The sequence below is a fragment of the Paroedura picta genome, chromosome 1 (genome assembly GCF_049243985.1).
Source record: "Paroedura picta isolate Pp20150507F chromosome 1, Ppicta_v3.0, whole genome shotgun sequence".
Lineage (NCBI taxonomy): Eukaryota > Metazoa > Chordata > Lepidosauria > Squamata > Gekkonidae > Paroedura > Paroedura picta.
The window spans coordinates 44388056-44412155 of record NC_135369.1 but is presented as its reverse complement, the minus strand read 5'-3'; the positions used below and the strand labels follow the sequence as shown (position 1 = coordinate 44412155).

Below are 24100 nucleotides of genomic sequence, written 5' to 3'. Positions count from 1 at the left end.
AGTACGTTTCCCTCTGTACACCCTCTTCTACTACATATGACGTCCCTTCCCTCTGTCCTTCCATGCATACTGTTTAGAGTATTGAGGATTCTAATCTACGTTGTTGAATGTGGGGCCTTGTTCCCATCATGGGAGAGGTGATATTTGTTTTTTTTTAATTTCGTAAATTGGATCTGTAAGACTGCAGTCTTAAAAACACTTTCCTAGGAGTAAGCACAATTGATTAAAATGGAACTTGCTTCTAAGTATTTCTCCCTAGACTGCCTTCAGTCACAAAAAAAGATGCTGTTGGACCTCAGGGGAGGCTAATGGTCTGGTTTGGGAGTGCCAGTGGGAGCTGCTGCCAGATCATCTGGGCAAATTTGTATTATGTGGTTTAGATCCTGTGCAATTCGCCTCCTTGGCACAACTATCTGCTGTTGGCACTTACAAATTGTGCATCAGAAACTTAGCTTTCCCAAAATTTCCTTATTTACATACCAAGAAACAAGTGATTCCCTCTTGTGACTTGACATGGCCAAGTCTGGAAAAATGTTTACTACTTGGTTTTGCGGAGTGTCTAAACCATGCCTCAGTGAGTACAGATTCTTGGCATGCACACTATTTTGGTTTAAGTCAGAATACAAGACGCATGCAGCTCTAAATGGCATTAATGTGCATGTATGCCTTCTAAAAAAGATCAATATGAAACTCAGTGCAACCGACTAAAGTATTTAGGTCACTACAATAAATCACAGTGGTTATGTATAGATTTTATATTATTAAACTCTATCCCATTGTTCCGAGTATTCAGTTCACATACTGGGGAAAAAATGTTTGATAATATTTTAACAGAACTAGCAACATTTGAATAACTCAATTATGGTTAATGAAGATCCTAGCAACGTAGGCAAGTGTAATGTTGATTGGTGAAGATCTACTTCGTAGGGTCCTAACTGGCACACCTTGGAGAGCGCATATCCAGCCAGTGCTGAGGCAGCTGCACTGGTTGCCAATTGCTGCCCGGATCCGGTTCAAGGTTTTGGTTTTAACCTTCAAGGCTTTACGCGAGTTGGGACCCACATACCTGAGGGACCGCTTATCGCCCTATGCCCCTCGTAGAGCTTTACGTTCTGCGGGAGAAAATCTATTGGTCGTCCCCGGCCCTAGGGAAGCACGCCTGGCCTCGACCAGGTCCAGGGCCTTATCGGTCCTGGCCCCTGCCTGGTGGAATGAGCTCCCGGGAGAGCTGCGGGCCCTGCGGGACCTTCCATCGTTCCGCAGGGCCTGCAAGACGGAGCTCTTCCGCCAGGTTTACGGTTGAGACCAGGCTTAACATCTATGCCCCCCCGGGACCTGAGGATTGGGATTAGAGACGGGTACCACCAGTATCCCCTCTCCACTTGCTAGGGGGGGAACGGGTAGTTGATTAGCCGCTCTTGCCAGGTAGTTATTAACTATTGATATGTTAATTGGTTTTTAATGTATTTTATGGGGTTTTATACTGTTGTAACCCGCCACGAGCCGCAAGGGAGTGGCGGGTAATAAATTCAATAATAATAATAATAATAATAATAATAATAATAATAATAATAATAATAATAATAATATTATAATAATACATTTTGGTGTATGAGGTTTATCAGTTGTTTCTTGTTGAAGGGAAACACTACAAGAAAGCCAGTATGATGAGTGCTGGACAAAGTTCTAATCTCAGCTTAGAACAAGTTCTAGGTCAGCTCAGAACAAATATGCTAGCAAAAATGAATCACTAAGTGCGCAAGAAGAGCCTCTTGTGGCGCAGAGTGGTAAGGCAGCCGTCTGAAAGCTTTGCCCATAAGGCTGGGAGTTCAATCCCAGCAGCCGGCTCAAGGTTGACTCAGCCTTCCATCCTTCCGAGGTCGGTAAAATGAGTACCCAGCTTGCTGGGGGGTAAACGGTCATGACTGGGGAAGGCACTGGCAAACCACCCTGTATTGAGTCTGCCATGAAAACGCTAGAGGGCGTCACCCCAAGGGTCAGACATGACTCGGTGCTTGCACAGGGGATACCTTTACCTTTACCTTAAGTGCGCAAGACCTGCCCTAAGCTACCACGAAGGGCAGGAAAAAGAATAAAGATGATGATGTAGAAAGAAATAGGTATGTGAAGACATATGCAGTTGCTATTAATTCCCAATGAAGTAGAGATTTTAATCTTACAAGATTTGTGGACAAAACCATGTCCAATTCATCACTTTACCAATGGATGAAGCAAATTGGACCAAGTGAATGAAACTAGTTAATTTTTCACAATTTGTTCCCTGCAGAGTATATAGAAAATATACTTTGTTTTCAGGATTTCTTATATATCACCAAATTTCTTTCTCAACAAATTCCATGCAGACATTGTATTTAGCTGCATCCTACATAATGGGGAAATGACTGCACTTGCTAGCCCATTTTCCATCCCTACAAAGGCTCTTTGATAATTCCCAATTACATGCAAAGACATCATTTAATTTTCCACTTGTTTGCAACTTGTGCAGATTCATATGCCAAGCCCTGAACAACTTCACTGTTTACAGCAGTTCAACATAATCAGTGTTGTCTTATCACAGGGTTTTTACTTTTTTTTTTTACTGGAATAAAGTCTGAGAGATAATGAAATTAAGTAATTTAGTCATATTATCACAAAATGGAACATCGTCAATCCATTTGCTTTCTGGCAGCTACAACTTGCAGTGTGTTGTCTTATTTTAATAATACTCCTTAGTGGAGAAAAAAGTAATAAAAACAGAATTGCTTCCATCATAAAACACAGAAAAGCTTTTTCTCCCAAATATGTTGTTTCTGGAACAACTGAAGTCATTTTTCTACTGTTCTAATATAAGAATGTACATATACAACAATGACAAAAAGGACTAGAGGCTGCTTGATTATATGAAAAAAATGCCCAGAAAAATGCCATATACTTCATAGTCTTTTGAACAGTCAATACACTTTTGAACAGTCACCAGTTTGCCCGCTGTTTGGCCTTTCTGACAGAAAGCTGGTGACCTTTGCATCAATTTGATAATGTCACACAACTAAATAAGAAATCTAAGGCAGGAAATGGTAGCATCGCCCAAGCAGAGAAGAAAGCAGTCCCACTCAATAGGAGTCTAAGTGACAAAACAGATGATTGCTGACACTCATTTGGGATGGCCAGCATAGGTGCTGTTCACGTACAATTCCAGGTCGCAGCATCTTCAGGCTGCTAAGAGGCCTGTTGAAAAAATGTCCTGTCCTTTTAATAGAGGCACAATGACATTTTGTTTACCTGATGTTATTTACCTTCATTAAAAGCTTCAGCTGCTATTTCCACACATTATTAAAGGAGAGAACATTTTCCCCCAGGCCTGCTGACAACCCTACAACACCCCTCCTGTTAAAAATTCTAGGAAGAAATCATTTTTAAAAACATGCAGTGTATGTATGTGAAATATGAAATACAACCACCCATTTAAAAAAGATACTGAAAGCCCACACCACAGAGCAGGGACCTTTCTACTGTGACCCATAGACCGTTTATGCACTGGAGGTTTTATGCCGGGCTGCAGAGCCATTTTCTATAACGCTTCTGAGGGCAGGTTTTCACTAGGTAAGTTAGTATTACCTGTGGGCCCACTCCAAGCCTTGAACGAAGGAGGAAGCTGTGCAAGTCTCCATATTTCATGAATGGGAGAATCACCATGGGCTTTGGAACCTGCTGAGAACCTGGTTCTATACACACTCCTGGAAAGAATGGCAAGAAAGTGGTAAGGCACTTTTATTTAGTAACTGTGGGCTAGAAACAATGAATGATATTATCAGTCGAATAACAGCTTATTACCATAAAGGTTGTAAAGTCAGATATAAACATATACAAAATAGAGACAGATATGTCCCCAAAAATAAAACAAAAAGTGCTGCACGAAAAAAATGGACGATTCCAAAATAGTGACGGGGAGACAGAATCTATCCAGTGGCTTAATTAAGCATAAGAAGATAAAAAGTCTCTTATGTTATTTATTTAGGCTTTGACTCTGCCAAAACGGTCTCTAGATTCATTTGATTTCCGTTTTCAGTCTGGCTTTCGTCAGTGGCAATGAGTCCGTCCTTGTTAATATTTGAATATAATGAGGCAAATGCTCCTGTATCATGGAGAGTCAAGGCTGTGAGCTCTTGATCTTATAACATAAGATATTTTTTATCTTCTTATGCTTAATTAAGCCACTGGATAGATTCTGTCTCTCCTTCGTCCCAAAAATAAAAACGCAGGAAAGTAAAAGTAAACCAAATCACAAAATTTCCTGTTGTGTGCTAGCTAATACCAGAGGCTTACTGGGTAAACGCTTCACCTGACAGATTTCTTTGTGAATCAAACTGATTAACAGGACAACATTATGGAAACAACAAACATCTATCCATCCATAACATTCTACCACATTATGCAGAACAGACTGAAGAGGGACTGAGGGCATCAAGTAGTAAGTGGGCATCAAGTGGTGGATCACTTTTATTTACATTCCTTTACTGCCTTCAAGTAGAAAGCTAGACCAAGACGGATCAAGCTAGGATTAAACCTTTTTTCTGGCTTGCTATAATATTATGAGCAGGATTTTGGGTGAGTGTTTATAAATGACTAGGGACAAAGCTTGTTGCATTAATGAATACAATGGACACTGGATTGGGGTGGAAGAACTCTGCGGATGGCCTCCCCCTCTCCCCAGGACCTGGAAAGGCTGTAGGCAGCTGTTAGAGAACTCGCTGACAAGGGCAGCCCTCACGCAGCTACAGCCTCCAAGCCTCAAAGGGAAGTGGAAGGAGGAGGGGGTGGTCAGAGGTAGGGGACGGAAAGTGATTGGCTGGCCTCTGGACAGACAGGCAAGCTGGTTGGAGGAGGAGCACTCAGGGGTGGGACAGCCACCCTGAGTGGGTGTTAAGCTCTGAGTGACACTTAAGTCTTGAGACACGCTCCTCCTCCAAGGCCTTGTCAGAAATATTAAGTGGAACAGATAATAATACACCTGCAGCTAATCTATCACACTGGTGACACACTTCAAAAAGGATGTAGACAAAACTGAGGGGGTGCAGAGGAGAGCAACATGCCAGATTAGAAGTCCGCACTCCTAACCACTACACCAAACTGGCTCTCAAGGTAAAGGTAAAGGTATCCCCTGTGCAAGCACCGGGTCATGTCTGACCGTTGGGATGATGCCCTCCAGCATTTTCATGGCAGACTCAATATGGGATGGTTTGCCAGTGCCTTCCCCAGTCATTACCATTTTATCCCCCAGCAGCAAGCTAGTATAATAGTAGAATAAAAAAGCTAGTATAATAGAATAAAAGCTAGTAGCCCACAACTACTAGCTGTTGGTTGACTCACCAAGAAGCTTGATGACATTGGGATGGTCAAAGTCTTTCATGCATGCTGCTTCTCGAAGGAATTCTTCAATTTCTCGTTGAGAAAAGCTATCCACTGAAAATAAAAAGGGTGCATTAATAATCCAAACGTTTCTTTTTAATTGCAACATTTCCTTTTGCCTTCCATTTCCTTATCTGTAGACTGGAAGCAATAACATGCCCTGATAAAAAGAACAGGCCATCCCTTGGGGATTGATGTGAGAAGGTTATTCAGGGGGAAGTGGAAAACACACTTTATCTCAAGTTTAAGCAGGATCAGCAAGCATGGAATTTTTGCAGAACAGAGTTCTTAGTTCAGCAGCCTTTTAAAGAGCAAGTACAGGGATATTTCAGATGAATTTCTTAGTGTATTTAAATATATATATAGTATTTAAATTCCACCTTTCCTCCATAGAGTTGAAGGCAGTGTATAATGACTACTCATAGCGTCTCCCCTCTAGGCCCTGATGAGACCCTGGCCTGCTAACCCTCAGCAAGGCCATTGTTTCCTAGCTGATACATCAAGAGTATTGCCTTCACACTGTCCCCAGGATTGAAACAAGGTATGTTTTTTAAAAATTACATTAATGAAATGATTTCACTAATTATTTATTCATTCTTTTTCTTAAATGAAAAAAACCCCTAACCTGTACATATGACCTCAATTTAAAAATTGCCATACATTCTGGTACAAGAAGAACATGCGTTCCTTTATTAATTTTAATTTGCAAAGCTGTCAAAGGTAATGGAGAAATGTAGCCCTATGCTTAAGCGTGTGGAATTGAACTGAATACATACACTTCCCCAATCAACCTTCTCTCCTATATTCCTCATTCTATTGCGGCTCCTGCTTAGATTCCAGTCTCCTTGGACAAAGAACTCAGCCTTTACTGTTACTGTGTAAAGTAACAGTTCCCTGCACACTGGTATCAATTATTATTTTTATGACTTTCAAATGGCACTGAAAGAATCCACTGGTCACTAGAAACGACACCCAGCTTTGGAAATGACACCCAGCTTAACCTACTAATGGATGGACAACAGGACTCCCCCTCCCCCCTGGATACATTCCCCAGTTGTTTGGAAGCAGTGGCTGGATGGCTCAGGCAGAGTCGCCTGAAACTCAACCCCTCCAAGAAGGAGGTCCTGTGGCTGGGGAGAAGAGGGCAGGACCAGGAAGCACGCCTCCCATGCCTGGACAGCGTGCAGTTAACTACTGCACTGATCACCAGGAACTTGGGAGTGACCTTTGACGTCTCCCTTTCCATGGAGGTTCATGTCATGAAAGTAGCCCAAATGACATTTTTCCATCTGTGCCAAGTGCGGCTACTAGCGCCCTACCTGTCCTCCGACCATGTGGCCAAAGTGATACATGCAACCGTCACTTCCAGATTAGAGTACTGTAACTTGCTGTACATGGGTGTGCTCTTGGCTTTGACCTGGAAACTGCAGCTGATACAAAATGCGGCTGCAAGGGTCCTCACTAGAACACTGTGTAGGGCCCATATTCAGCTGGTGCTCAGACAACTGCACTGGTTACCAGTTTGTTTCTGGGTCAAGTTCAAGGTATTGGTATTGACCTTCAAGGTTATACATGGCCTGGGTCCTACTTACTTCATGTGGGACCGCTTAGTTGCTTATGCCCCCCGCAGGACTCTTTGCTCTGTGAGTATGAATCTACTGGTCAAACCGGGCCCCCGAGACATCCACGTGGCCTCGACCAGGGCCAGGGCCTTTTCGGTCCTGGCCTCAACCTGGTGGAATGAGCTCCTGGAAGAGCTGAGGACCGTGCCAGGGTTACCAGCTTTCTGCAGGGCCTGCACAACGGAGCTCTTCCGCCAAGCATATGGTTGAGGCCAGGGCGGAGTCTCGGTGTTACCATCTGAGGATCCCATGATGTGATGTGAGGTAGTTAATATAGATCTAGTTCCCCACTCCCATCAGAAGAGTACTTGGCTCTCAGGCTGAACAGGGAGGGAATTGGGAGTTTAGAATTCTCTTAGGAAGTGATTGCCATCTGTTTTAATTGTTATAAGGGGTGTTTTTATGAGTTTTTATGGAATTTATTGTGTTTTATTATCTTGTGAACCTCTACAAGACCTTTGGAGAGTGGCGGTATAAAAAATGAAAAACAAAAAAACAATTAAAATCATGCTATTTAGAATTCCATACTTTAAGGAATCTGATTTTTTAAGAAGTAAACTCCAAATCTCTCAAGATCTGTTGCTACTTACACTTCATGGTTTTCACAGCTACTTTCTGAGTTGATCCATTAGGATTGCTGAGGCTGCCTTCCATTACTGATCCAAACTCCCCTGCATATATGGAAAAAAAATCTTCATTTCTCTGTACCTCCAGAATCACACCATCCAATGCAATGAGCAGTTTCCTTACGAAAGAGCTCTGGTATCACGGTTGTCCTAAAGGTTCTTCAGGACCATGACACTTTGGAGAAGATCACAGGGAGAGGCCCTCACTTCCCATTGATCAGTGAAGCTCATTTGGTGGGTACACAAGAGAGGGCATTTTCAGTGGTGGGGGCCAGGATGGAGAAAGCGGTGGTCCTGGTTGAGGTCAAGCGAGCTTCCTTTGAGCCAGGAATTACCAGACAGTTGGAGGTGGTGGTGCATATGACTCTCTGAGGGATGTAGGCAGAGAGGCGGTCCCTCAGGTACACTGGGCCCAGATCACATATGGCCTTTAATGCTCCATGTGTACTCTGAGGTACTCGTTTATCTATCACAAAGTCCTTATGACTTAAATTCTTCTCCTTGAGATATCCTGTGGAGCTGCTGTTGGTCACAATTGGAATATTTCTGTTATTTATGAGGCTGCGGAGGTTTCCCAGTACAGCAAATAGCAGCCTTGCAGGGTTTGAGAAGGGGAGAAGGGGAAAAAAGCATGGAGGGCAAGACAGCCATTGATTCTACCTTTGGCCATTGGGGGTGAGAAGAAAAGGCCTGATGTGAATCTGGGAGACCCAAAACTCCCATTGAAAATCTGATTCAGCATCCCTGTGTGGTAATATTAAGCATGAAGGAAGATATGAACTGTGTGTCACCTCTGAAGTTCACGCCATGTTCTAACACACTTGCAAAGGTGCTCCAGCATATTGTGAGCCATAGCCCCAACTTACGTGCATTCTCAACACCCGTTTGTCAAAATGAAATCGCCCAACAAGCCATGGCAGGATTATCTTACTATATGAACATTAAATAAAAAAGCAAATTTGTTGGCCCATCATCTCTTTCTATTACGAACTTTTATGAATTAACAGGCAAAACGACACATGCACCAGGCTCATGATAGGCTGGGATGTAATGCACAGCACTGTTACAGTATAATGGAGTGAGCCTAATAATTTTTCTTAAAGAAACTGGATTGCCAAAGGAGTCTGGGATGCCTTACCCTCCCCCAGGATCTTCCCCAAAGCCAGGTTGTTCCTGACAATCACCACATCCTGGAGTTTCTTCTGCAGCTCTTCACTGACACCAAGGCTGCCCACTGTAAGAGAGGGAATTGGAGTGAGACAGGAAAAAGGGACAGAGGACAGATGTCTGAGACAACAAGCAGACACCAGCTAGTGTGGAAGAAAACTAGCTTTCATTTATATTTAGTTAAGTGCCAAACTACACAGACTGGAGGGCTTGATATATCACGCGGACATATTTCCATTTTCCAATAGCAAATCAGACTGACTTCCTTTTGGAAAACAGTCAGCACAATAACAGCAGCCCCTTTACTGTACTTATACTGCAAAACAGTATAAATGAATAATCCAGGGACCAGAAATGTGTGCAAAAGTAAACAAAGAATGCAGGCAATGGCAATCCACCTCTGAACATCTCTTGCCTTGAAAATTTTACAGTAGCCTTTGTCAACCTTTTGGCCATGGAGGAACCTCTGCAATATTCTTCAGGCTCGAGGACCTCTAGAAGTGGTGACATGGCCCTTCAGAGGAATGGGCACAGAAGTAAGATATGGGAGCCAACCAATCAATCGATCATTTACTGTTTCCGTTGTGGAGAAAGAGACTAGGCCTGTACAGCAACAGAAGAATTGAGCTCCAGTAATGTCTACTGATTTCAGTGGCTATCCAAACTTCTGGGAAAGGCTGCATAACCCCTGGGAAGCTCTTATTTAACCCCAGGATTCCCCATAAGTTGGCTGTGACTTGATGGCACTTTCCAAACACTTTTTCATTCCATAATTAGAATGATTACTTCATAAATCTTTGAGTTACTCAGTGGTACTGTTAGGGATTGTTTTGGCTGTTTCCTTTTTTGCACACAGCTGGCATGACAAACCCTAAAACTTACACGTCAGTTCAACAGCTCTACGGCAGTAGGACTTCTTTGCTTTGTAACTGACTGCCAGCTCTGATTCATCGCTGCTGAAAGCATACCTAATGGATGGAAACAAAAATACAACCTCTTAAATGCTGTCACAATTTATTCCCATCCTCTTGGACTCTTTAGGTAACCTGCAGCTGTACAAAAAGCCCATGACTTTCTTGTCAGAGAACTGTCACAGACAGGTGGTTGGCTTGCAATGAATCAAAACAATGCAAGAGAAAAGGAAATGCCAGCATTCCCAGTCATGTTCCATTTTCCTTGTCTCTGTGATACATAATGCACCTGTTTCCAGTATTTTATCATAATATACGCCTGGCAAACTATAGTTGACTATAAAAATGTTGAGTCATTCAAACCTTGGGTGGAGGTTATGGGGACACACTGCCCCACCAACACTATTATTCACTTCCTGTTCCTATAATTGTATTTGTTTACAGCAATGTAAAACCTGTGAACTTTCACTTCCATTCACTGTTTTCCCCTACATGACTTAACAGTCCAAGGCCTGAAAAAGAAACCAAGACTTTTTGAACTATAACATTAATAGAGACCCTTACCCTGGCATCCTTGATTTCAAAATATCAAAAATTACCTCCACTTCCTGACATGTGGTTTCTTCAGAGACCCTGAGAAAGAGGTTAAACCCTTCAGACTTGAAGCCAAACCCTGACACTTGGCAGCCATATTTATGTGAAGAGCCCTATTATGGCAGCCTGGTCCATACAGGCAGAAGAATAATGAGAAAGTAAAGTAGATGGTGGTAAAACACACACGCCTGCTCTGCAGAAGTCCTAGTTTCCTAGCATCCTTCTGGGGCTCAAAGTTTGCCTTGGAATGCTTTTCTTATTGTGAGATGCCAGCTGTCATTCTTCAAGTTATGTCTGGGGTGGGGTAGGGAATTAATTATTGTGCACAACTTGCCATTTCCCATCCTGGAGCTAACGAAGTTCATTATGTACTGCTGATGACATAACATGGGAATATCTTTTCCCTAGGAGTCCTTTTAACTCAAAGAACACAACCCCCTTGATTTCTAAATTAGCACAAGGCAGAGTATTGCAGACCTTAAGAATGCAGCGTGGAAAGTGATGCCAGAAATAGTAAACTAGTTAACAGTGACAGGCAGCTGGGGAGCCACTCTGGCTGCAATCCTTTTGTGAGGCATATTACAAGTACACAAGAGTGTCCTAAATTCCACCTGTGAGAGTAAGCAAGGCACAGCTGCACATCAGGCTGAATGTAAGAGATGCTGATGTCATTAAGGAATCACTCTTACAAGTGAAAGACGCTGGGAAGAAAACAGATATGCTACTTTTCTATTGGTGTGGGAGTTTTAAATGTGCTAATCTGACCATTATAGCATTATATATATTAGTAGGAGGTAGAACAAGACCTCACTGTTAGAATTTCATTTCCCGATCCTTCTACCTTTCATTCGTTTAATTACAACAATAAGCCTGTTTTGTTAGCTTGCAAATAAATGGAAATCTCTCTGTATAGCATGCTCCTATACACAATTCTACATTTTGCAAGTCACAAGCACGACCCTCTAACTGCAGCGGGAAGTTGTGCAGTTTACCACAGGACGCTACCACCTTGTTTTGCTATGTATGTAGCCAAGTTCAGGTAACAGATGGATGACTTGTGAAGTTTACAGATATGGATCTAGCCATTAAATCCTTTGCAGAATAACTCCAAACTGCAAGCTCCAGAAAATCCCCCCCACAAAATAAACCCTGCACAATATAGCTGAAACTTTGATACATTTTGGACTATGCAATTCTGTTTCTCAAATACTTGTGTAAGCTTTTAATCTACAAGAGGGCAACCATTTCAATAGAGGATCATAAACTGCTGCATAAGCACGAAGGAAAAAGAAAAATAATATAATCACAGTAAGGTTTTAGCACTGTGCCGAATTCCCAGAAGTGTGTTATAAAAAATGTTTTCTGTCCCATCTTAATGGTTGGTTGTTTCAAAAGGCTTTGCAACCAAAGGGCAGGCACAGTTCTGTTTGGAGCTTCATTGTATAAAGTCACAAGGGAATGAGTTCTGTGAACCAGGATTACAATGGAACTTTGTTAGCAGTATAAAACAATTCATTAGATTACATAACATGGCAGAAAGTGGGGAACTCACTGGAGAAAACATTAAGGATTAGAACTAGTGTGTGTCATAGACTGGGGGACTAACCGTCACACAGCACAAGCTGTTCCATTTCCAGTGAGCTGTGTCGCATGACCTGCTGTAGACCCAATTGCCACTGACCAGTATCACTCCCAATTCTACAGTCAACAATGTCTTGGATTCAAAGGCAGAAGGATTTTCACCCACAGAATAGGACTTTTTTGCTCCCTCCCCCTGCTGTGGCCCCAAATGCTGCTCTTGGGGGACCCCAGAAACACCATTTCAGGGGCATTTCCAGCTGCAGTGGAAGGCAGGGAAGTCACTCCTTGTAGGTGAAGATCCTTCAGGAAACACCTGGATCCAACTACTAACAAATTTCCTTCAGAAGTTTATCCATTACACCTATTTTAATCCCCAGGTAGATTTACTGAAATTTTAATTTTAAAAGTCAGCTCCCAGATGCTCAGAGTTAAACTCAACATAGCCTGTGTATGTTTCAAACAGTTTGTCTAGTCTGCTTCTAGCCTGTGGACTATTTTAAGAGGATAATTTCATGCTACTGAATATTTTGTGCTGGCTTTGTGTTCTCGGTGGGTTTTTAATAGTGGCAGTTTTTGTTTTCAGCATTTTTTATGCTTTTCATTCTATTTTGCACACTGCCTCAAAGGGGCTCTCTAGGGAGTCAGCATATACATTTTCTAAACTGACGAATGCACGTACATAAGTGTGTTTGTATAACTGTCTCTAAGATTTTGTTAAGAGGGAGCATTTTCGTCTTGGGTTGGTTTTTCTTTTTTGAGTTTTTTTGTAGTTTGTTAAAAGGAAACAGGCTGTCTTCCTCCATAAATAAATGGATTCTTGGGGGGGGGAATTTAGTTATGCAATAGAATGATGTTCAGCAGATAAGGCTACCAGAGGCTTCTCCTGTCCATTCATTGACAAGGGTAATTAATGTACAGAGGGAGGGAGGGAAGGTGGCATGGCACGGTCTGATCTCATCAGAGCTCAGAAATGAAGCCAGGTTGGAAGGGAGATCATCAAGGAAGGCTCTGCAGAGCAAGACAATGGGAAACCATTTCTTCTTAACATTTGCCTGGAAGGGTGGATGATAGAACATAAGAAAGAATGGGTGGTAGAAACCATAGCCATGAATTCTCCCATTGCATGAGGGAATTTAATGGATACATTTTCTAGGTTTGAACTTGGCAAGCCTAGCAGGATAGCAGCAACTATACAACCCTCCCCACAGCTACCAACTGCAATTACTAAGGCCAGAGGGAAGAGAGCAGCAATCATGACTGGAGTGAGACGCCACTCCCTCCCCGAAAAACTTGGAAAATTACATTTAGTTGATAAGAAAAGTAGGATTACATACAATTATTATCATTAGCAAAACATTGTTCCAAAGGCTTTGGGTGCAGACTAGAAAGGTCAACAATTTAGCAACTAAGACACTATTCACAATCAGATGCTCAAATGAATCATTCCTTACAAAAAAGGAGAACCACTTCTATCTATGTCTCTTGATTACATGGAATTGCTTTCTGACCTTAAATTAACCATCTAATAATACTAAGCAGTGAACATTCCTTATATTCAACTAATATTATACTTAAAGTAAGCCTCAGTTACTCTTACTCCCATGTTACAGATGGGGGCAAGGGGAGCTGACAATGGGAAACAGGCAGATTATCTAAGGACAGAACGAGATGGGATGCATGTGAGCGTCATGAATGGAACTGTATTGTTTCCCATATAAAAATTAGGTGTGCAAGGCCTTCAGTAAAAGCTTAAGCCTCAGATCTTCATACTACCAAACCTTCACATCACCACCCCAATTAGAATCAAGCCCCAATTACAAGAAAAAACACTGAGAGATCAGCTGCAGTAAAAGACCACTTCAACAAGTGTGTGGACGAGGCAAAATTCGATTCATGTGAACTGCATGCAAAACACATATGTCTCCCTGATTGGACAACATGGTGACCAGATTATCAGGAACATCACAGGTGGCATGCACTTCCAATACGTGAAATTCCCATGGCCCAATACACATTGAAATATGTCTAAAAAGGGCTAGTAACAGGATGAAGATTTTGGTGATACCGCTCATAATTAGGATTTGTTCTTAGCAGGGGAAGGTTGACATGAATTCACGCTCTGACTCTCTGCTACCACCTCACTAGCTTAATAAAACAAGAGTAATTTATTGATTCATTCCAAGTTAAAAATTTGATCAGACAGTGATGGGTCTAGTTCTGCTCACTCTGTCTGAGCCATAATAACCAGCAGTCTGCCTTTTCTGGGGACGGACCCCCAGAGAAGCAAAGAAGTGTTGTCCATTTATCTGTCCTTTTCTGGCAACTGCCTGCCCTGGTTTCCCAGCACAATGTGAAAGATTCCTTCCCTCCCTTGCATTTCCCACATATGCTAGAAACCTGTGCTGGGAGTGACAGGCAGATCCTCCCACCATCAGGCTGGGACCCAGTTCAGTGGGAAGTAAGGGGCCACTCCTGCTGTGCGGGAACCAAGCAAAAGAGAAACTGACATTCATATCAGGGGGCTTCATGAGGCACCAATGGAGAAGCGGAGGCTTCCAGATCAGATCTTTGTAGGCTTGCAGGCCACTGACTACCATCTCCCAGTCAGGCCATTGCATCAGTGGCCTGTCCAGACTTCTGCTGACTGATCAAGAGCTACATGTCTGCAAACTGCTCGACTAGCAACTCCCATGCCTCCACCATTACCCCTCAACATCTCCTGGGTAAGGGTGGTGTGTCATTTTCCTTCCTGGTCATGACTCAATGAAAAAAAAATAACCCTATGCCTAGCAACTACCTCACCAGCCACTGCTGTAGATCCATTCTTCCTGACAAGAATTTGGGAGAGGTGAGGGTCAGCTTCCCTTCCTTAAACCCCACTCACTCAGGCTCTGCCCTCATATCTCCAGGTGTTTTGAGCCCAGAGTTGGCAACCCTACTCTCCCATAATACTAGAACTCCCCATTAGACCAGTGGTCCCCAACCTTTTTTTGGCTGGGGACCTGCAGGGGGCGGCGGCCACGCCCGCGCATCGCGCCTGCTATTAAGTTGCTGGTCAACATATTCAGGATGGACAAAAGGAAATACTTCACTCACAAGATAAATTCATTGCCATAGGTTGCAGTGATGACCATTAAGTTGGTTTAAAAGCAGGGTTACCCAAATTCATGAAGAACAGTCATTCAATGGCTATTAGCCACAATGAGTCAATGTCTTTAGGCTGTAAAGTTCTGTAGAACAGTGGTCCCCAACCTGCGGGCCGCGGCCCGGCGCCGGGCCGCAAAGGCCATGGCGCCGGGCCGCGGCTCCCTCTCCCCGCCCCCCCCTTGCAGTAAAAAACTTCCCAGGTTGCAAGCCTGCGGCCCGGGAAGCTACTTACTGCGGGAGGGCGGGGAGAGGGAATCAGGGCCGGGCCGCGCCCGTGCAGGCCGCGCCTGCGCGGCCCGCGGGTGCGGCCCGATCCGCGGGTGCGGCCCGCGGGCGCGGCCGGGCGCGGCTCGCGGGTGCGACCCGATCCGCGGGCGCGGCCGGGCGCAGCTCGCGGGTGCGGCCCGATCCGCGGGCGCGGCCCGCGGGCGCGGCTGGGCGCGGCTGGGCGCGGCTCGCGGGTGCGGCCCGATCCGCGGGCGCGGCCGGGCGCGGCCCGAAGCGTGGGCGTGGCCCGCACGGGCCCTGCGGGCGCGGCCCAATGCCCTGCCGGTCCCCAGCCTGATAAAGGTTGGGGACCACTGCTGTAGAACACAGCAAGAACAGGTTGGCCACTGTGAGCCACAGGATGCTGGATTAGATGGGCCACTGATCTGATCCCATATGGCTGCTTTTATGTTCTACAGCAGTGGCTCTGAACCTGGGGGGCAGGACCCCTTTGGGGGTCGAATGACCCTTTCACAGGGGTTGCAGCAGGGTGAGCAGCTTGGCAGGGGTGTGTGTGTGGCCGCCACTATTGCCGCTCCTCCTGAAGGCACCCGCCAATTTATTTACAATTTATATACAATCATGAACAATGGATCTTCACGCCATTGGTCAATTTCAGTTTAATTTCTGTGAAAGAACACTTGCATAATTATATGGTTGGGGTCACCACAACATAAGGAACTGTACTAAAGGGTCGCGGCATTAGGAAGGTTGAGAACCATTGTTCTACAGTTATAAGATCAGTAATGGCAAACAATATGCCTGCCATTACGGACCTTGTCCTGCCTTCTGTTGCCATAAGGGAGTGTTGGGGGTGGACTAGGATGGTCACATGCTAAGTTCACACAAGGCAACAGGAAGCCCAACAGCCTAGCTGACATCTTGTGTGATTACAGTGTGTGGCCTAGCACAACCGCCTCCTGCCCAAAGTCCACCAGACCCTTCTGCATGTACCGCTGATGCTTACGCAAAGTAGCCAGCTCAATGGAATTCAAGTAAGTTGCTTCTAAACAGAGAATAAGGCTTTGCTTTGTTCCTGTTTCCAGAGTATTTGAGGAATCCCTCCTACGCTACTAAGCTCAGCTCTTAGTTTCTCTGCTGCTGTTCTGCCACACGAATTCCAAAAATAGGGGGAAGATCTTAAAAGGTTAACTACTGGAAGTAGCAGAGAAATAGTAACTGCAGCACTTCATTAAATTAAACGTTATCACCCCTGTCTTGAAGAGGTGTATTGGTCAGACTGCACCTGGTGCTGTGTGCAGTTCAGCACTTGATAGAATACTTTGTAGGTCCAGTATCTGACGTGGGGCAGGATGTGATGGAGTGGCACCTTTCAGCACTTTATTGGGAAAATGCAGCTGTGAGGATCCTCACCAAGACACCTTGGAGAGCCCATATCCAGCCGGTGTTGTGGCAGCTGCATTGGTTGCCAGTCTGCTTCTGGATCAAGTTTAAGGTCTTGGTTTTTACCTTTAAGGCTATATGTGGCCTGGGTCTCACTTATCTGAGGGACCGCTTATCTGCTTATGCCCCCCGCAGAGCCCTTTGCCCTGTGGGTATGAACTTACTGGTAGTCCCGGGCTCCCAGGATATTCGCCTGGCCTTGACCAGGGTGAGGGCCTTCTTGGCTGTGGCCCCAACCTGGTGTAATGAGCTTCCGTAAGAGCTAAGGGCCCTGATGGTACTTGCTGGATTCCGCAGAGCCTGCAAGGTGGAGCTCTTCCACCAGGCATTTGGTTGAGGCCAGCGTGGTGACCGGTAATGACATCAATCGATCCCTTCCCTTATGAATGACCCATTAGGGAACAGAATTAGGGAACATCTGCTGATCTGGCTGGAATAGTCTTGGGATGATGAGTGACAATCTTCTTCTTGGGTTTTTTTTAGTCTGTATAACTGGGGTTTTATGGGGTTTTAATGTTGTATTTACTGGTTTTATGTGTAAACTGCCCCAAGAAGACTTTTTGTGAGAGGCGGTATAGAAGTTCAAAAATAAATAAACAAACAAACAAACTTACAATTCCTCAAAGATACATTTGGTATCGGTTTCAAAAGGGATGGTGGGGGAGGAGGTGAACCAGGACTGTGAATATCCTAGAGCAGCGGTCTCCAATCCCTCGGTCTGGAGACTGGTACTGGTCCGTGGATCAGTCGGTACCGGGCCGCAGATCCTCCTCATCCTCCTTCCCGGAAGCTGCCTTGGGGGCTGCCTTGCCACTCTGCCGCCAGCTCACCTTTGGTGCTCTCCAGCGGCCGCCATGGCTGGGGCTCCCCCTCGGCATGGCACTGTGCAGATGCTGCTGGCAGCGCCTCCCAGTGGGCGGCAGGAAGTCAGGGGCGCCGCCGGGAAATCAAGCGCAGGGGCTCAGGTGACAGCGACGTCCCTCGGCCAAAGACTACCCCCCCTCGGGCCTCTGTAACATTGTCAAGCGTTGACCGGTCCCCAGTGATTAAAAGGTTGGGGACCACTGTCCTAGAGCAGTGGTCCCCAACCCCTGGTCTGGCTCTGCCTCCTGCTCGCCTTTGGTGCTCTCCAGCAGTCTCCATGGCTGGGGCTCCCCCCCGGCATGGCACTGCGCAGCTGCTGCTGGCAGCATCCCCCAGTAGGCGGTGGGAAGTCAGGGGCGCCGGTGGGAAAGCAAGTGGAGCAGGGGCTCAGGCGGCAGTGGCAAGGTCCCTTGGCAAAAGACTACCCCCCCGGGCCTCAGTGAAATTGTCAAGTGTTGACCGGTCCCGGGTGATAAAAGGTTGGGGACCACTGTCCTAGAGGAATGCAATTACTGAAACATGGAAAATGAATATTAATTTCTTCTACCAACCAAAAAACTTGCTTTGTGGTTAGCAGTGCAGTTCTAAGCAGACTTACAGCCTTCTATGTTCACTCAAGTCAGTGGACTTAAAGGTAAAGGTATCCCCTGTGCAAGCACCAAGTCATGTCTGACCCTTGGGGTGACGCCCTCCAGCGTTTTCATGGCAGACTCAATACGGGGTGGTTTGCCAGTGCCTTCCCCAGTCATTACCGTTTACCCCCCAACAAGCTGGGTACTCATTTTACCGACCTCGGAGGGATGGAAGGCTGAGTCAACTTTGAGCCGGCTGCTGGAATTGAACTCCCAGCCTCATGGGCAGAGCTTTCAGACTGCATGTCTGCTGCCTTACCACTCTGCACCACAAGAGGCTCAGTGGGCTTAGGAGCATGAAATTCTGTTTAGGATTGTCCTCTAAATGCCTTGAATGAGTAAGTCTCTAGAAACCAATTCTCAAATTTAGCTTATCTGTTTTTTTCACCTTCCTTATGTAACTTACCCAAACTTGGTTTCGTCCACCAATTTTTTCCTGATAATCACCGACAAATACAGGATTAATCCAACAGCAGCAATTCCACATATAAATCCCAGCACAATTACGAATGAATCTGAATTTCCAGACGCTGGAACTGATGAAGGTGCAGTGGATATCAAACCTAGGACAATAAGATGCATTACACAGGAAAGGGACGTTCATTTTCACACAGTCCTTTGAGAAGGAAGGCTGCTTATGGGCTGCTTCATAGCAACAATTTGTTTGACTAAAGTTATTCTGCTCTTGGTTCAAGATGTGGACAGATACAATAATTCTTGGAACAGTTTCAGCCACTCCTCTGAAACGCATTATATAATCTATCAGGCACTTAATTACTTGAACATCTTCTTACAAATACGGTTTAATTAAATGAGCTGTATACCAAATGATAAAGATTCAATGGTCTGTAGCCCAGCATTCCACAAAGCGAACTTTGAAACATTTGGCTCCTGCTTAAAGGGCTGTCTCACAGTAGAAAAGCCAGTTAAGTTGAAAGACGGCTCCTTACTATACAGAGGATATTGTTCAAGGTGTTGCAGGGACTACTTGCAGTAGCAGAGCAAGTGAGGGACAAAGAGAATAGCAATGAAGGAACTGCTTCTGCCAGGATTCTTATGAGGTTACACCGTTTATGCAAAGAAAGTTCTGACCATAAGCAGTTATCTGAAGGGAATAACTGGTTGAAGGAAGTCATGAACCTTATCTCTGCAAAAGCTGAAGGAATAGACCCTATGCTATGTGCTGGAGAGAGTTTGAAAAGCAAAATTCAAACTGAGGCAGAAAGTCCTGATTCAGCTGAGGAAGAAAGGAGGCGACTGAGCATAATGATCAATCCATCTGTGTCCATGAAACACAGTGTATCATATGGCAAAGATCTTGTTTAGAGAGAACTGGCTTACTACAAACCACAACCCACAACCCACGCATCATCAAGCGCATCTGGCACAAAAGAGAGATTTCATTCACAGTAGAACCAATTTGCACAGTTTGAGATGGTTTCACAGTCTCTGTTTTCCAAAAATTTCCCCTCTCAGATTTAGCAGTTCTGATTAAGTTTGTCTTGGTTGCAGAGCAGTGCTGAAGCATTTAGTACTGGCTTGGATTTCTGGAATTTGCAAAGGCTACTGTAATATTTTACTAAATAACAAATACTGCCTGCTATTATTGGTAGTAACTTTCTAAGCCAGTGAAAAGCAAATAGAGCTAAATATGGTACACCCATATGGTTCCACCCATTGCAAATCTATATCAAGAGGAGTATGAATAGTATCATAGCAACAGGACTTGCTGCCAGTCTATATTATGGGTTGGGAACCCGGGCTTACCATCCACTCTCTCCATCTCAAAGTGGGTCTTCTGGAAAACCAGGGGGCTTTACGCACCGGGATCTTTGTTGCAAATTGGTCACTGAATGAAAAATCGCCATTTAAAATAGTGGAATTCGTCGTTATGCATACCTGCCTTTGTAGTGGTATCCAGTTGCGTTTTGTAGCGTTTCCCACAGGCTTCCGGTCTCGGCAGAAATCACTAGAAAGGAAGCGCTATTGCCGAGCTCATCCCGCCCCTGGCCGTCAAGCAGCCAATGGGCAGCCGTTAGCATGCTCCCAAACAGCCCCTTTCCCTTTAAGAAAGGTTTTTTAAAAAAAAAAACACACCCATTGTAACGAATCTGTGTAGATTCGTTGCAACGGAGAGACCCATCCAGCTGCCTGGGGTGTTTGAGCTGTCGTTTGATCGTGGCCACGCTGCCTCCGAGTGAAAAAAAAAAATCCCCCCTCCCCCCCCTCTCACGGGCCCGATTTTCGGCTGAATGACTGTGTAAAAAATAAAGTGACTGCTTAGTAGTGTGCTTAGTGACTGAAGGGGAGGGACTGAAGCCGGGGAAGCCTCTGTTTGAGCTGTCATTTGATCGTGGCCACGCTGCCTCGAGTGAAAAAAAAAATCCCCCCTCCCCCCCCTCTCATGGGCCCGATTTTCGGCTGAATGACTGTGTAAAAATTAATGGGAAAATACATCAGCAAACGGGCTTCTCTGTTCTTTGTGCTTAGTGACTAAAGGTGAAGGACTGAAGCCAGGGAAGCCTCTAAACAGAAAGAGGCTCGCTGGTGCGTTTATCCCCGCTCGCTCGGAGAAAAAAAAATGGCGATCGCTTCGCCGGAAGTTTGGAGGACAGGCTCAGGAGGAGGGACTTTGAAGAAACCGCAACAATGTTAACGCACAGGTCTTTTTCGCTAGTGTTGCAGATTGGTTGCAAGAGTGTAGCGCTTTCCGGAGGGTGAATCCACTTTTTGGGATTCCCCTGAAAGCGCTACAAGGAAGCGCTTTTGCAGATTGGTTTCAGGTGTGTGGCAGATTGTCTACGACATCGTGCGTTAAGGCAAATCAATAGCGTTTCCAATTGGCAACCATTGTGCGATTTTGAAGGCGTGCAAAAAGCCCCCATGTGTTGGTGATTGATTCAAGATCTGAGGTGTACTGAGATCTTTAAGCTAAATTACCAGGGACTGAGCCTAGGAACTTTTATATCCGAAGCAGATATTCTTGATAAGCTGTGGCCCATCCCTTGAAGAGTTGTGCAGCTGCAAGTTCAAGTCTCTGGTAGGTTCTCCTTGCTAAAGGAGAAAGGAGATGTGGGAGGGATATAGGACTTATCAGCAGAGCATATGCTTTGCATGCCAAAGGTGCCAGGTTCCATCTCTAGGAGTTGGGAAAGATTCATGTCCTACCTGAAACCTTGAAGAGTTTGAGACAAACAAGATTGGACTAGTTGGACCTATTAACATTTACTTCACTTATAGTCCACATTTCACGCTGAATTTCAAGGCAGATAACACAATTAAAGGAGCAACTTTGTAAGATTTGTTTTCTGTTGGGGGTTGGTTCTATCGACATTCTACATTCATTCATCTCTCAACCTTAACCCACATCACTACATTATTCTGACTCACCATTCCCTGGAATAAAGACTTCTACTGGATCACTGAATGGCCCAACTCCACCTTTAGTGATGGCTGCTACTTGCACTATGCAGGTGGCATTAGTGGCCACAATAGGAATTTGGATAACACTGGTATCTTTGCTGGTATGGGAAGAGAGATTCCTCTGAAAGAAAAGACAGAAATGTCTTAATTCTAGAGCATTAGTAAAAAAGCATCACTTTTTCCATTAGAACTATTAAATAATTAGCTGAAAACACAAGATTCACCCCCATTTGATGTATTCCCAGATTACATTTTATACTTGTTTGTCCACAGTAACTGGCAGACACCATTAACAGGCACAAGAGAACAACCATCTATTTATAGGGAGTGATAAAGTACTTTGTAAAAGATAGTTCTTCAGCGACCGGATGGGAACAATGAAGTAGCTGACAAGCATTTCTTTAAAACCTCTCTTACTGCTGATGCCACAATTCAGAATAATTTTTGCCCGTTTGTACAAGCTGTTGGCTGTTGACCGTTAGACCCAGTCATCACAAATCTGTCCTCCTACTGGCAAAACCAAAATAAAATTAAAAACAAAAGACTGAGTTCTCTGGGAAAACAGTGGAGGAGAACAGTTTGCAAAATCCATTCATTTTTCTGTGCTTGAGTTTTGTTTTTCACTTTCTGACTTTAGAAAACCACAGGAATTATTCCAAATCTTTTTTTAAAAAAAGAGATATTTCTCTTTCTTTTGCAATATACTACTCTTCCCAGTTTTGTAGATATATATACATCTGCAAATGTTACTTCATTAACTGTGATGGGGGTCCTCCCCTAATTTGATCTGAGATTCCTAAAAATCTCTTCACATTACAAGCTTGAACCCGCCATAGTGAAGTGCATCCAAACCATGCATAGCATCGAGAGATATTTAAGGATACAGTTAGTGCTCCTGTTGAAATCAATAGTGCTTAAATTTGGCTGGATAGCACCTTACAATTTTAGTATACATCGAGATTTTTAAAATATCAATTTCTAAAATGGATATAAAATGTGTGACTCTGAAAAGTGCATGTTTGTAAGTTCATACTGATATTCGAATCAGAGAACCAAGGCTGGCTGTAGGACAGCATCAACCATAGAACTGGTGGCAGACACAGGTTTTAGTGCTTTGTGATATGTGAAAAGCTACTTTGGAGTTATGATGAGAAGATAGAAACTAATTTTAAATTTTGTAACGTTTTATTGTGTTTTAAAATGGTTTTACTGTATGTATATGTTGCAAACTGCCCAGAGCCTGCTTGCAGGGAGTGCCGATCTAAAAGTTAAAATAGAAATGAAAAATAGATAAATGTTTAATCAAAAGGAGACTGGTGACAGCTCAGGAGTTTGTGCTCTACATTTCACAAAGCCATAATTAAGATGGATGTATGGTTAATAAGCCAAACTCAAACTATGAATCTAATAGACCCTGCCTATAACCATAGTTAGTGAAGTGCCCCTTGTTCAGATGTTGGAACTAACCATAGTTGGTTTAACTGAAATAGGATTTCCTGCTACGTCTGTGCTGAGCCAAAGTTTGCTAATAGACTATATCCTTATTGAAGTACTAAATGACTGGAGGTTCTGTGTGACTATTCAATTCTTAACCAAGCACATTTATCAATAAACTTGTGAACACTAGACTATTATATTGTATAATATATATAATATAATATTGTAAATATTGTAATATTAAGTAGGGATGGGTTGAGAGCCAGTTTGGTGGAGTGGTTAGGAGTGCGGACTTCTAATCTGGCATGCCAGGTTTGATTCTGCGCTCCCCCACATGCATCCAGCTGGGTGACCTTGGGCTCTCCAGGGCACTGATAAAGCTGTTCTGACAGAGCAGTGATACCAGGGCTCTCTCAGCCTCACCCACCTCACAGGGTGTCTGTTGTGGGGAGAGGAATAGGAAGGCGATTGTAAACCGCTTTGAGCCTCCTTCAGGTAGGGAAAAGCGGCATATAAGAACCAACTCTTCTTCTTCTTCTTGAAACAGGGGAATACTTGTTGCAAACAGATTCTCTTTCTGAAATATCAAAGTCTTTTGCAGTGTGTGTGGGTCACAAATAGTTGCAAAGGTATATGCACATTCTGAGTGTGGATAAGATCTTTCTTAGGGATGTTGGCACATAGGCAGATCAGATTGGATATAAAACCTTGATACAGAGGAGGGCAAAAAAAATTGCGTTCAGTCTGAATTGGTTTTGTAATGTAATGACCCCATGAGGCTGGCTGTGTGATCCCTGACTGGCTAAGATAAGAAGAAGATGCTTTAAGATATGGTGCTACAGCAGCAGCTGCAAGGGGTAGAGTCTAGATGTGAAAAGATTAACATTTCATGGACTGGGAGGAACATTTTGGGCATCCCAAAATCCTCTTAACTCATACTCTAAAAGTTCTCCCACACAAATGTTTGATTCAGCCACAGTCATAAGCAACATTAAGATCTTGAGTAGGAAAAATGGGCA

General features: G+C 44.2%; 1 protein-coding gene across 2 annotated transcripts in view; it reads right to left on the bottom strand.

Moving 5' to 3' along the window:
* MERTK (MER proto-oncogene, tyrosine kinase) overlaps positions 1-24100 on the bottom strand; it is a 76234-nt gene that overhangs the window by 4980 nt on the left and 47154 nt on the right. The window contains exons 9-15 of one of the 2 annotated variants that reach the window (XM_077336271.1): positions 21612-21765; positions 18628-18757; positions 9704-9789; positions 8793-8888; positions 7619-7699; positions 5368-5460; positions 3616-3734 (exon numbers count right to left, since the gene is read on the bottom strand). In XM_077336271.1, the coding sequence (XP_077192386.1) occupies positions 3616-3734; positions 5368-5460; positions 7619-7699; positions 8793-8888; positions 9704-9789; positions 18628-18757; positions 21612-21765 (759 nt within the window). Of the gene's footprint in view, positions 1-3615; positions 3735-5367; positions 5461-7618; positions 7700-8792; positions 8889-9703; positions 9790-18627; positions 18785-21611; positions 21766-24100 lie in introns of both variants that reach the window. The other variant, XM_077336267.1, reaches the window with a different exon arrangement.